The sequence below is a fragment of the Drosophila kikkawai genome, chromosome 3R (assembly GCF_030179895.1).
Source record: "Drosophila kikkawai strain 14028-0561.14 chromosome 3R, DkikHiC1v2, whole genome shotgun sequence".
NCBI lineage: Eukaryota > Metazoa > Arthropoda > Insecta > Diptera > Drosophilidae > Drosophila > Drosophila kikkawai.
This window is the reverse complement of record NC_091731.1, coordinates 25711209-25724417: the sequence shown is the minus strand read 5'-3', so window position 1 is coordinate 25724417 and position 13209 is coordinate 25711209. Positions and strand designations below refer to the sequence as shown.

At 43.7% G+C, this 13209-nt stretch overlaps 2 protein-coding genes across 6 annotated transcripts in view; both read right to left on the bottom strand.

The window, feature by feature from the left end:
* Positions 1–13209, bottom strand: part of dpr11 (defective proboscis extension response 11) — a 68342-nt gene that overhangs the window by 27585 nt on the left and 27548 nt on the right. For all 4 annotated transcript variants that reach the window (XM_070287191.1, XM_070287192.1, XM_070287193.1 and 1 more), the window contains exon 2: positions 9512–10248. In XM_070287191.1, coding sequence (XP_070143292.1) covers positions 9512–9632 — 121 coding nt within the window. In that variant the 5' untranslated portion in view covers positions 9633–10248. The remainder of the gene's footprint in view (positions 1–9511; positions 10249–13209) is intronic.
* LOC108080482 (dynein regulatory complex protein 10) lies at positions 1963–3676 on the bottom strand. 2 transcript variants are annotated; one of them, XM_017175235.3, is made up of 4 exons: positions 3374–3676; positions 2653–3277; positions 2439–2588; positions 1963–2377 (listed from the first exon to the last, which is right to left on the bottom strand). In XM_017175235.3, the coding sequence occupies exons 2-4, from the start codon at positions 3210–3212 to the stop codon at positions 2065–2067; spliced, it is 1023 nt and encodes a 340-aa protein (XP_017030724.1). In that variant the 5' UTR covers positions 3213–3277; positions 3374–3676; the 3' UTR covers positions 1963–2064. The 2 variants fall into 2 exon arrangements, with proteins under 2 accessions (XP_017030724.1, XP_017030723.1); XM_017175234.3 differs by having other exon boundaries at positions 2653–3250; positions 3374–3675.

The following is a 13209-nucleotide window of genomic DNA, read 5'->3' as shown; positions in this document are numbered from 1 at the left end:
GATATACAAAATCGGGCATAATCGGAGATTGTGATACCCTAAAGGTGGGAGAGTTACCAAGTGGATTTTTGAACGTTTTAAATGTTCTTTCCTTGAAATATTTGTTATTTATTATTTTAATACTTACTTTATTCAAATTGTACATATTGAGTTTTGTATTGTTTAAGTATTTTTTGTTAAATTTTCGGGAGAAAATATCGAAATTATGGGTTGAAACCATAGTAACAAGTGGATATACATATTTCTATATAGTAAAATCGAATTACTTTTCTAATAAAATATTTTATAAATATTCAGACAAACACTCCTAGATCCATAGGTATCCTTAGTAAGAGCATTCAAGGAATAAATGTAAATCTGGCGATGGTTTTTGTTTCGATTGCAATCATCGGCAGGAACAGTGGCACAATAAATATAACAATTGAAACGGCAAATACTCCGAATAGGAATCCTCTATATATGTATGCATGAAATGAAAATCTCTAATAAAAAAGGACATTTCCATTACTGCGATTAAATCGTCAGGACAAAGCACACACACCCACACAGCGACAGACGGGACATAGATAGCGAATAGGAGGATATAGAGGTGGAAAGCAATTCTGCGGCGGTCCTTGGCAAGCTGCAAGGATGAGTCCTATGATGGGATTTCAGTTGCCTGCCATTATTTCAATTGTTGTTGTTTATATTCATTGGATTCTCCAACCGCCATCCCGCCGCCACCCCGCCACCCCTTTAACCCCCACCTCCACCAATATTATGAGCGTTTTATGTGCATTGCACAATCGTCCTGAGGGGTGACCATAAAATATTTCCCCGCCACTGCCTCCGTCAGGACGATATCAATTTTTACGGCTGACAATATTAGCCCGACATAATTATCAATCTTTATGGGCCGAACTGAAATGGTCAACAATAAAATGGCAAACGTAGATCGCCGATAACGAATGTCCTCGGCCGCAGAAAGGATGTGCTCCTTGCGCCGAAAATGCTGTAACACATGTGTGTGCACGTCCTGATAAAATTGGCAATTCGAAACCGTTTGTGGAGCTGGTGTGGTTTTCGGGGGCGCGGAAGGAAACCCGATATTACCAGCAGATATATTCATGTCGACTGCTGTCGGGCGTAAAGTCACCGCGCAGCCACCAGGGCGGATGAGTGTTGCTGCTGCTGCTGCCGGTGCTGCTGGTGCTGCATACAGGCGGTACTTTGGCTGTTTGCGGTCTATCCACCTCCTGGTTAGGACCCCGACTCCCACGCCCACGCCCACGTCCACCGCCCACACTGCGCGTGTCGAAGCATCTCAGTCGGAAAATGGGTGACAATTCATGACGGGGCATGAGCAGTGCGCGCAATTTGCATACACGGTCGGTTCGTTTCGATGGCCCAATGGTTGGATGCTTGCCGGCTTTCCAGCACTCTCTATACATTTTACTATTGCACATTGCCCGGTAATTGTAGGTTACAAGGGTATATTGGGCAGGAGAAAAACTTTATAAACGAACAAGGACCAAGGTACTATATAGTTGGGCACCTAGCTCTCTGCTTTTTTTCACCATGAACCACAAAATTCCCTGCCGAATTGGGCAGGCAGTTTTTGACTTTGACTTGACTGCACTTAGTCCCTTTATTCTGGTGGCACATTGTGCTAGAAATTCCCGTTTCTATGCATTTTCCACACCGAAAACTGCCTGGGAAAAAAAAAGTCTGCTAAAATGGCAAACTCTCACACACATTTTAAATGCAAATGACACCCAATGGAGGGCAGATAGCTAAAGAGATGGAGAGATGCGGCGTCCTTGTGTCCTTGTGGCTTGGGAGTCTGCCGATTAAAACCGAAATTAGTTTTTCCTCTAATAAGCCAATCCAGCTGGGTTGAAATCAGTTAGTGACAGAATGAATTTCAATTACGACGGGCTGAAAGTCAAAAGCATTCCAGCTTAAAGGGAAGAGTTGTTAGCGTAAGCTTACATTCACTGTTTAATTTGGAATTTAAATTCTTACTTTCAGACAACATTAGCAAGTGTGAAATCAGTCGATTTACATATAATTTTTAGATCTATTTCACCTTATCCGCCTATTCTTCTTGCGCATATGCTTCTTCCACTTCCTCCAGTACTTCTGGATCTTGGAAGCCGCGCGATTCATGGCGAAGATGATGATGCGCTGCTGCCGATGCCTGGCCTCCTCCTCTTCGCGCTTCACCACGACTTCCTTGTAGACCCGCTCCACCTTTCGGTAGCCGACCATAAAGTCGTCCAGCACCTTCTTGGCCGCCTTGTACTGTTCTTCTAGCTCAATATTCTCGATCATCCTCTCGCCGATGACGTGATCATACTTTTTGATCAGCGCCTGCAGCTGTAAGATCAGCTTGTTTCTGGGTGACAGAGCGGTCTTACCTCTAATGTATTGGTGATGTATTGTGCCATTAAACTCACTTTTCCTCGCGGTTTGCCATCTCCAGCTTCATGTAGGCCTTAGTCGAGGCATCGTAATTCTTTTTAGTCGTCTCCAGCTTCTCCTCCAGCTCAGCTTGCCGTTCAATGCTTATCTTCCTCTTGGCACGAACCATGCGATTTACACGATCGCTGTGAGGAAAGGGACACAATCAGTCCACAATTAACTTAGAGTTGCGCCACCTAAAGGACTCACATTTCCTTCTGAAGGCGCTGGTTCTTCTCGCGCTTCTTCTTCTCGAGCATTTCCTCGTAGGCCTGCAGGTTGGCTTCCTTGGTGGCCATTCGCCACTTGTGTGCCATCCTTTGACTGTGGATTTTTTCTCTCAGCAAGTCAACCTGCACCTTGACCCTCTCATTCTCCTTGTACATTGCGTAAAGTTTGCGCTCTTGGGCTATCGCCTCGGTGGAGGTCCTGTAGAGGCGGTCTTTAGCTAGTTCAGAAAGCATATTGAAGGCCTTTAGCAGCCTGTTCTCCTCGTTGCTCAGGTGGTTGTAATAGCGCGGAAAAAGTACGTGCATTTGGTGGTTGCGCTGGAAGAAGTCGATGATCTGGATCATCCCGTGGTCTGCCAGCGGCGGCCGTTTTTCACGCAGTATGAACTGCTTGCGCCGAAGGAAGGAGTACACCAGGCGGACGGCTGGTTCGTATTTGGTACCTTGTAGAACCTTGGCCATGTGACTTGGATGCTCCAGCATCTTGGGTAAGATAAGCGAGATCTTGATCCGCTCGATAGCCTCTGCCAGGACACCCATTACACAGCCAACCTGCACCAAGCGGACGTTGGCGAATTCTGATCAAGAACAGGGCTAATTATTACCTGGCAGGTTATGTATTTTAAGCTTAAAAACAGTTTTATTTTGGACTTATGCTTAAGAACTTTATATAAGTTTCCCTAATCTTTGAATTATCTCACCATGCTGGGCCAACTTGATGTCATTCTTCTGCTCCGGCGACATTGTTTTGCCGCGCATCATCTCTGTCATACTCATCTTGGCGGCTTTGTTGCTCAACTAGTTTCATGTGAAGTATTTATTTATTTATTAAATTATTCTTTATTTTTATATTTGTTTTTAGTGCTGTGGGAGTAGCATTTGTATGTTTGGTGTTTAGTTTTTATTTGATTTTCAACAGTTTTTGTTTTTTGTTTATTTTTGTTTTCGGCAACAGCAGCAGTGCTTGTATCGGTGTGGATTTTGTGTCCTGTGTAGTGAGACAGAACTCAGAGCTGCAGTTTGATGGAAGTTGGCGCGCCTGCCCTGATCCCCAGAATGATGACGACAATTTATGTACACAAATTCCCATATTTGCAAAGCGAGCCCCCGGCAAATCTGCTATATATGTGTATGTATCTGCCGCCGGATTGCGCTCCGCTGGGCTGCAAACTTGCTCAAGTGGAAGCTCTTGTTTGGACCCGAATCAAGTTGACATTACATGGCGTGTCCCTGTATTTCAGCGATTCAGTCGCGGACTGCAGACTGCAGACTGCGGACAAAGTTTCTAAACAAATGCCCCGGAATTTGTGACTACAAATGCCGCGCTTCCTGCTCGATGTTAGATGCGCTTTTTCACTTTTTTCCACACGTTTTTTTTTTTTGTTTTTTATTTGCTCTGTTTGCGCTCCTCTGTTCCGCTGTGTTGCCAAAAATTTATGGCTAACAATATTTTTACTGGGCAAAAGACGCACACAGCTCACAGCAAATGGCAAACAACTTGCAGCGAGTCACCTAAATAAACAAATGCGTGGGGAGGGTTTTTTGCAGGAGAGATTCTCAGGGGAGTTTTCGGAGGGTAGGGGCGTTTTCCGAGGGATTTTCTGGTGGGGCAGGAGCACTGCATGAGCGTAATTTGTATGCACAATGCGAACAGCCTCCGTCTCCGCCTGTGAATCCGAATCGAGCAGCATGCGCGAGTGAACTCTTTCGCTTTTATCTTTATTCCCCGTGTTCTTTGTGTTTTGGATGCCCTTTCTGAATGGGGTAATTCTGGCTACTAAAGCTGATTGTACAGATTATTTTAAATTCACTATTATATATTTTTTTTATTTTTCAAGACCGAAAAACGTTGGCTTTGAAATGAAATTTATAACTTTAGGAAGTATTTTAAATATTTTAAATAATAATAATATAAATAAATTATTTAAATTCACATTTTATATATCTTTAGTTTCGACCAAGAAAATATAAAATCCCCCTGCTTGCTTTTATTTTAAATAAAAATCTGTTTCAATAAAAACTTCATTTGCATTTCTGATAATAACTTATTGATATGCCTTCGATTATTTCTGACTTTTTTTTTGTAGTGGAGTGTACCCCAATTTCGCTGCTAGGCCCCTGTTTTTTCGGTCACACTTTTTGGCCCCCATAGCTGTTGTGGCTCCTGTTCCTGTGCGCTTATTGCATTTGTCTCGATTCGTTTGGTTCGCACAAAAACAAATTGCCGGAAGTATGCAAATGTATGATGCAGCTTATCAGATATTGTTTGAGAGCCTGCACTCGTTGGAGGGGAGTGTCGGTATGACGGGGGTACATGGTTTGTGGGTGTGGCAGTGGGCGTTTGTTTTCGGGGCGTGGCATTTGGCACAGCGCTCATTTGCCTTGCAAAAGGCGCGCCTCCAGTAAGCAACCGGCAAACAGCGACCGACTGACGCCAAATAACTCTCAGAGACACTTGCACCCGAAATGCCGGGGAAAAAGTATCGTCGGGAATTGAACTGTCAGCTGCAGCTGCAGGTTGCCGGAATCGAAATTGAATTATATTTGCACTTTATACTAAAGATCCATCAGATGACAGAAGCAGCGAACGAGGGAGATAAAAATTAATTAAAATGTTGCGCGGGGCACTTTTCTTTGGGGGCAAAAGAAAGAGAGCCGAAGGCTCTTTAAAAAAGAAAATTAATTTAGATTGGAAATGGCAAAAATACTTCCTGAGTTTCACTTTAGGCTGTGCTTGTAAATTTGTAAAGTTAATGGTTAATTTAAGTTAATGGCAATAAATATTAGCATTTTATTGTGAACTAAGTTATATTTTCTGGAAAATCATTTTAAGACAACAATAAATGGTTTTGTATTTTGAAATATTTCATTTTTTTTACTATCTCTGAAGAATTCCCTAAGAAGGTCGAAATAAATACATCGACGAGCAGCGCTCGATGTCATTTATCACCGGCGAACTTTGTGACATTTATGCTCTGTGACAAGCAGGTCCAGAAGGACAATCACTGGAGCCTGGCTAGCAGTGGGCTCGACAAAGTTTCCCTTCGACAGATGACATATTTTCCTTCAGCTCTCCTACATGACTATTTGATATTTCCATATTTCCGTAGACACACTGGTCTGGCCCCAAAAAACACCCCCTATTGATAAATGATGCTGATGGATTTTTATTGCCCCAAGCTCTTCGGTTGGACAAGGGAAGATAGCTGGACCTGGGAAAGAACCCGGTGGCTGGGGGCTGGGCTTCGGGCCTTGGTCCATATGTATGACACGCTGTTGGCCGGCTGCTTATCAACGGTTTAGCGCGGCTTGTGTGCCTGACAGGTGAATAAAAGCAGCTGTCAACACTTTTTTATCCCTGTCTTCGGAAGGTGTGTGTGTGTATGGGTGGGTGGAGCAGAGCGAACAGAGAGTCCATTAATATTGATATAGAATATATTGATTTTACTTTTTGTTTTCTCCTGCCAAGGAGCAGCATATAAGGCGAAAGATTAATGCTGCTGCGAGGATGCCAAACAAGCATTTGACTAAGCTTTCTGGGAAGTCTCGGAGGACCGAATCCTTGAAGCCGACAATTAGCTTTCGGCTATTTCTGGCCAAGTCGAGCACTTGCCAATGATTTGCCTGGCTGGTAAGCTTATTAAATATAAATTGCCTGGCCATCCATCAAAATGCTCAAAGGAAAAGCCCTATATATGTCAGCGCAGAGTGAGGGAGAAAGACGCAAGTCTGCAGGCGAATTGAGAAACAACTTCAATGCCAATTGGCCAAATCCGAATGCATTTTATGGCCACAAAATCAATTCAATGGCTCAACAAGATGCTCAGTTTATATCGGCAGTCGGCTGACTGCCAGTTGCCAGTCGTTGGCGGTAGGCGGTGGGCGTGGCTGCTGCACTTCTCGCCTTTCGACGGTTGAAAATTTTATGTTTAATTTATTGATACACTCAGCTCGCAATAAAAATTGATGGCAAAAACACATTTACACACACCGGATGGTGGGAGGCGGGGAAAAGTGGAGAAAAATCGGGGAGGGCGTTGGCCATAATTTTTCATTTCATTGTTTTGTTTCGTGGGAAAATACGCGGCGGATAAGCCCGAAACAAAAAGCTGGCAAAGTAGCGAGCAGCAGCAGGCAAAAAGGGGAGCAAAGAAAAACGAGAGAAAATTCTTTTCTATGCCAGAGAAATTCATGAAAATGCCTGACGGAACTGGAAGCGAATTTTTGTGATATTTATTTGCTGTGCCCGGGAAAAAAAGACGTGGAAAAAGAAACCCAGTTGGGAGAACTGCAATAAAGCCAAACAGACAAAACAGACGGAAATGAAAGCGAAGAAATAATGTCCCCGGATTCAGTTCCAGTTTCGGATCCAAGTACGGCAAAAAGGAAAGTGAAAAGTTGGCCGAAAGGAGCGAGAAACTAAAACCCAAACCGAACCGAACTGAGCCAGAAACGAAACCAAAGGCGCAGCTCTGTTGATTTTACTTTTATTGCCATAATTTATATATGCACAGATCCGACGCCCAGCAGGGCGTATACGCAACGCAGTTCTTAGCAGCTGCAGATTATGCGAGAGCCTTGATAGTGCCTAAGTGGCGGTCCATGGATTTATTCCACTTTAAGGCAAATCGACTGAGCGGGCAGCTGCAAATCATTTTTAAATGCTTACAAATTTCCAGCACAATTTACAACTTAAATAAATTTACTGCAGGCGAGCGAGAAGCCCGGAAAAGTTATGAAAAATGTTGGGAAGCAGAAAGCAAAGCCCAGCAAATGAAGAATAAATCAATCTTACACTCAGAGTTGGGTGGAAGACCACAACTCAGAGAGGGAAAGCCAGAAAAAATATAGAGAAAGAGAGAGCGGAAAATTCAATAAAGTTTAAGAATGCTGAAAATACTATAGTGTACCTGAGGGCCAGCTACAGCAGCAGCTGTGTGCGTGTATGCGAAAAAAACTGCAATATTTGTGTAGTTAGCCAAGTTGTACATGAAATTTCACAGAACTCTTAATGGCTTCACTCGCTTATTTCCACCGATTTTCCCCACCACCTCCTCTTATTATTTTTTGTTCTATTTTCACTTACCTGCAACGTTGCCTGATCATTTACAATTCACCATTTTGCAGCAGCAGTGAATTATGCTTTTCATGTTTGCCTTTTGCCCAGCTTTTCCTCTGGTTTTTTCCCTCACTTTTCATGCTTTTTCCGGGCATTCGCGGTCTATGGCCCATTTAAGTGTTTTGAGGCTTTTGGCGACGGCCGTAAGTACGTTAATAGCTTCTTATGACAGCAATGAGGAAAAATCATGCGAAAATTCAATTTCACGTATTTTCCCCTTACTGCAGAAGGAATAAAACGTTTTTAAGACCCCTTTTTAGCAGAATTAGCAGCATTTTTATAGTTTTAATAGTGTTAGTCTGCTATTGAATTGAGTTTACTCTTTGGAAAATACATCACGTTTTAATGTTTCCTTGCTCAAAGCAAACTTGGTGTTTACCTTCGTTAAAAGAAAATATGGCCAATAAATTTGTAGTTTCAATTAAACTTGGCTATGAAGGTGAAACTGTTGCTCGTATAAATTGATTTCGAGCACTTAAAACGCACTTGCAATAAATTGACTTTGCCTTTGACATAAAATCCAATCACCAAAAAATTCAATTTTAACGAACATTTTAGTAAACCATAAATCGCACATATATGTATGTTGATGACAAACTCTCGATTGTCTTTTATTAAAATATATGCTCAACGGTCACTCGGAGGATGTCAAAGACTGACTGCTGCTCTTGTCACATCGCATGAGGCACGGAGAGTTGTAAGCTTTGATGGACTGACAGTTTTCAACTTAATAGAAGCTTATTTTTTTTCAAGGATAAAAAACGTAGCTAAGTGAGTTGAATTGTTATGACATTGAGTGTGAAAAGAGAGCGCGACAATTGAAACAAATTAAAGGTTGATGGGGTCCGAGTGGTCTGAATCAACTGTTGTCGGCGTGTTAACAAAACCACTTTATGCAGTTCATTGAAATTACCCCCTTCCGCGTTGCAGGCACTCTGTTATTTTTTATTTCGGTTTTTTTTTCCGCTCCTCCAGAGCAATTAACACGCACACAGACACACACAAAAGGGATCATAATTGTTGTCGCTGGCAACAGCAGGGAGAGACAACAACAGCAGCGGCGATGGCACCAGGGCTAACGATTGTAAATTCGAAAATTGCACGTCGGGATGGGATGCGGTTGCAGGGAAGGTGACGAGCGCCAGCCGGGGGAACATCTGTTTCAGCCAGGCACTCGTTCATTTTTAATGCATGCAACTGCAATTGAGCCGCCGCCGCCTGAAGAGCAAATGTCGAGCAGTTTCCCACCGCGCACACAGCACTCCTCCAACCACTCTTGAGCACTGGGAAAAACTAAAGCAAATAAAAAAGTACACTGAAACTGGTCCAAGTTGGTTTTAAAATGCATTATGAAATAAGGCTTCTCTTCTTTCGTGATCATAATTATAAAGGAAATTCAAATAAAAAGTAGATTCAGGTGCTATAAACACAATTTAATTGTGATAATTAAAAAGATATTGATTTAAAAATAATACGACCAAGTAGCACTTGTATTTGAAGCAGCCTGTAAATGTAATTTTCTTTTACGTGCTCCCTGGCATTGAGCCTGTTCATCCGTTTTGGGGCCACGCCTTTGACATTGCGCACGCAGCCAAGGAAATTGTCGAGGATATTGAGCCATTGAAACACTAATTGATTATGGCCTGATTGGGTGAGATGTTGAGATATGTCGCATGGGTCTGGGGCTCCATGTTTGGGCTTGAGTTTGTAGGACACTTACCGATTGTCAGGCAGAGGATGCCACCAAGCAGGAGCTGCGTTAGTTGGGCTCCCGGCTGGGACCGCGTTCTCGTTTCGAGTGCTTGCATTTCGGATCGACTGCGAGTTTTCCAGGAGCGCATCCCCTCGCGCCGGGGTGCGAGCGCGAAAATGTTCGGTTGCGCGGAAATAATGCACTGCTCGGCACTTTCGCTGGCTTTCACTGGCTTACACCGGCGGATCCAAGGGGGGCTGTGGTGGGGGGAGCCAGGGCTCCGGCAGCGATATGCGAACGCATTTAACACCTTCTCGAGAGCTACGGTTCTGGCAACGCGGCGTATACGCAATGTGTGGAGTCTGGGAAATGTTCCACTCCTCGGATTTTTTTCTGCAAACGTTCACTATTTCACTTTTCACTGACTCCGCTGACAGTTTGTCAAATAATAGTTTTTCCTTCTTTTATCACTGGGCACGGTATCAACTGTGTGTTCTTTATGGCCAATTTTATTGCCCCACAATCGCACTGCTGTTCATAATTTGTTTAATATTTCTTTTGGTTTTAGTTCGCCAGTTGCTTAACGGTGATTTCGCCTCCACGGATCATCAATAACCGCTGGCTCTGGGCCATGTTTTCTACTATTTTCCCGTCCGTGGTGGAAAAGCAACATCTGTCTCTGAGGCTAAGTCCCACTTCCCCTTTGATTCAGATTGGATTTCGGACCGTTTCCGCTGGCGTTTTTGTTTGTTTAGCGCATTTATCTGAAATGAAACAAAAGGCAATCGGGGTTTTTAATGTTCCGTTAATAGAGAATCGATTTATTTTAGACTGCTAAATGTCGAGTGATTTACTGTAGGTCCTTTGTGGGCGTGTGTGGGTGCTTGGGTGTGCTCATATGGTCTGCCCTCTGGCCCACACACGGACATGTGTTGTGTGTGTGTGTGCAGAGTGTATTGTTATTGCAGATAATTGCTTTTGGCCGCTCGGCTCGGAATTCGTGTTTAGTTTAGCGCTCAATTAATTATCTCAAGTTTCGCCATTTGCCGGCTTAGTTCGCCGGGAATTGGCCTCGGGCCACATGGCCACGCAATTTGTATTCAATGCGCCAAATTACTCCTCTCGAACATCTCGAACAGTTGTCAATTAATTTAGTTCTCAGCCAATACCAAAGCTACCCGTCTAACCAGAGGGGAATCCATTTGAAATTAGCTCAGTTTCTATTACTGGAAATATTATTTGAACTTAAAGGAAACACAGAAATTTTTGCACAGGCTGCAGATCTATTTTAATTGGTTTAATATGAATAATGAATACAATTTTACAAAATTACTACTAGGATTTCGATCACTTTCCTTTTATTTTTAAGCCTACTCTGCTCTTTTTACTCAATTTAAACAATGAACTTTTATTTTGTAACTTTGTTTAAGCCAAGTGAAGGTCAATCGACTTCAATTTTCCTTTCACTCGCATCAATTTAAGAACTCCGTACTTTCGGAAACTATCGGCTATACTTCACATGGATTTACTTGGGTAATTTTTCATAGAATTTTTCGTGTCGGCAGCAGCTGGCACCGCCAAAGTGGCACACGACTGACGCTCTTTGGGACGCTCACGAAAAAAAAAGTGGGGAAAAAAAGACAAACACAAATTTATCTTCATAATTTTCCACACGTTACTGGCAACTCATCTGCATAAGCACGCACACTCACTCGCACTCTCGCTGGCACACACACACAGAAACACAAGCATGTGGTGCATGCAACGCTGCAAAATGTCACCGAAAGTGAAAGGCGGAGGCAGTAATGCTAAAAGTACACTCCAAGCCCCATTTTCCCCCGTTCCCTCGGCCAAATGTAGGCCACTGGCAGCAGAATGTTGACTTTAACGTTGCCATCGCAAGTGAAATTTATGCAACTGACGGCTACTCAGAGCAACGGAAAAGCGGGGCTTTTCATCTCCCCGAACGGCTTTAAAGGCTTCCGAGGGGCCGGGAGCTGCGTTGATAATATTTTTTTTTTTCGGGTAAGCTCCGGACTAAAAGATTTATGCGGGCGTTTGCCGGAATCTCAAAACAAGTCATATTAGTTTTGCAAGGAATCTCATTAAATATTTGTGTATTTCGTGAAATAAAATATTAAGTAATTCTTTAAAGATGCCACTGTGTGCACTTTTACAGAATATTTAAGTTTCTCTTATAAACAATAAACTGTATAGAGAAGAAGGCTTTTCATCGCTTTAAACGGCTTTAAAGCCTTTTCATGGGTCGCCGGCTGCCTTCATAATATTTTTCGGGGTAAGCCTTTCCCCTGGTAGATTTATGCGGGTCTGGGCGAGAACCCCAAGCTGCGGGGCCTGTAATTAAAAAGTTTTTCTAAACAATTCTCTAATTAAATATTATTCGTCTGCATCGAGAATTGTTGCCGAAACAGTTTCGCTCCTGCCGGCGTGTGAATATTAATGACTTGACATTTCGGTTGAACTTTGCGAGTGGGAAAACTTGCCCGCAAATGTTGCTCAATTTCGGTCGAGGACTTCCCCTTGTGTGGGCAAAACGAAACGCAATTAAAAGACCCCCCTCTCTGGGCGGAAATCAACCCTTTAATGGCTTAATGACGAAACCACGAAGTACATAGTTGAGCGGCCAAATTGAGCGGCACTTACTTATTCCGAGCGAATGGCGTCCGATACTCCGATACTCCACTTCGTCCGCCCTGCAACTCAAGTCAACGGCATTCGAAAGTGACGAGGGTGTGGTGCGGTAATTGAAATTAAATGGCATTTGAAAGTTTATTTAGCTGGTAGAGCAGTTTGTCATCTCATTAGCCCATTGATCGACTCGAGTTGGCAATTATTGTAATTGCCCTAGGAGGTGCTGCAATCCAAGTGAGTTGAATACCCAATCGGGCGGCACTCAAAGTGCTTTACACCACTTTCAGCGACTAACTACGTATGAAAACTAAATTTGCCACTACTACATCATTCTTTCCGCCCTGCCATCCATTTGGAGTCCCGGGGGAAATTTATCTAAATGTTGTTTCAAAACTTCGGCTTGCGCGGCTCAGGCTTCTCCCTCCCGGCCTCTGGTCGTCCCTTTCGTTCTGCCCACTTTTTTCGCACTCTCTCAGAATCAGTTTTTGCCAGAGCAACTCTCGTTCGGGCCGTTCGCTCTACGAACTTGTCACAACTAAAGACATTACACAACAGATTACGTATACGCCGGGCGGGCGCTGAAACAAGAGGTGATTGGGCGGCGGGGCAGAGTTCGCATTAAAGTGTGCCTTCTTCTAGTTCTGAGCAGATTTACAGCAGCAAATTTTTATGTTATTGCCCGGCGTGTGTGTGCGTGAGAGCCTGGGGTGGGTCTCAGCTCCAGGCTCCCCGAATCCCCCTGCTGAATTAATGTCTGTGGCCCCCAGCAGGCGAGGACGGCGGCATCCCCTTTCATTTGCCCGAGATGTTTATCTTTACATCTATAAAAACACATTCTGCACACAGCCCCACACACATGTACGCCACTGTCCAGGCCCCCGGCACGTTCGGCTCACTGATGTAGTCTAGTCAAAATAGTTTCCCTGCCTCGGTCCACGCATGTACGATATGTCTATGTTTTCCCGGCTGTCTCTCGGCCTGTCAACGGGTCTGAGTTGAGCCCCACTTCTACTGCTTCTGTTGCTTTTAAAAGCTTAAGCTGGGCAAACACTTTCCCACATTCTTAATGAGTA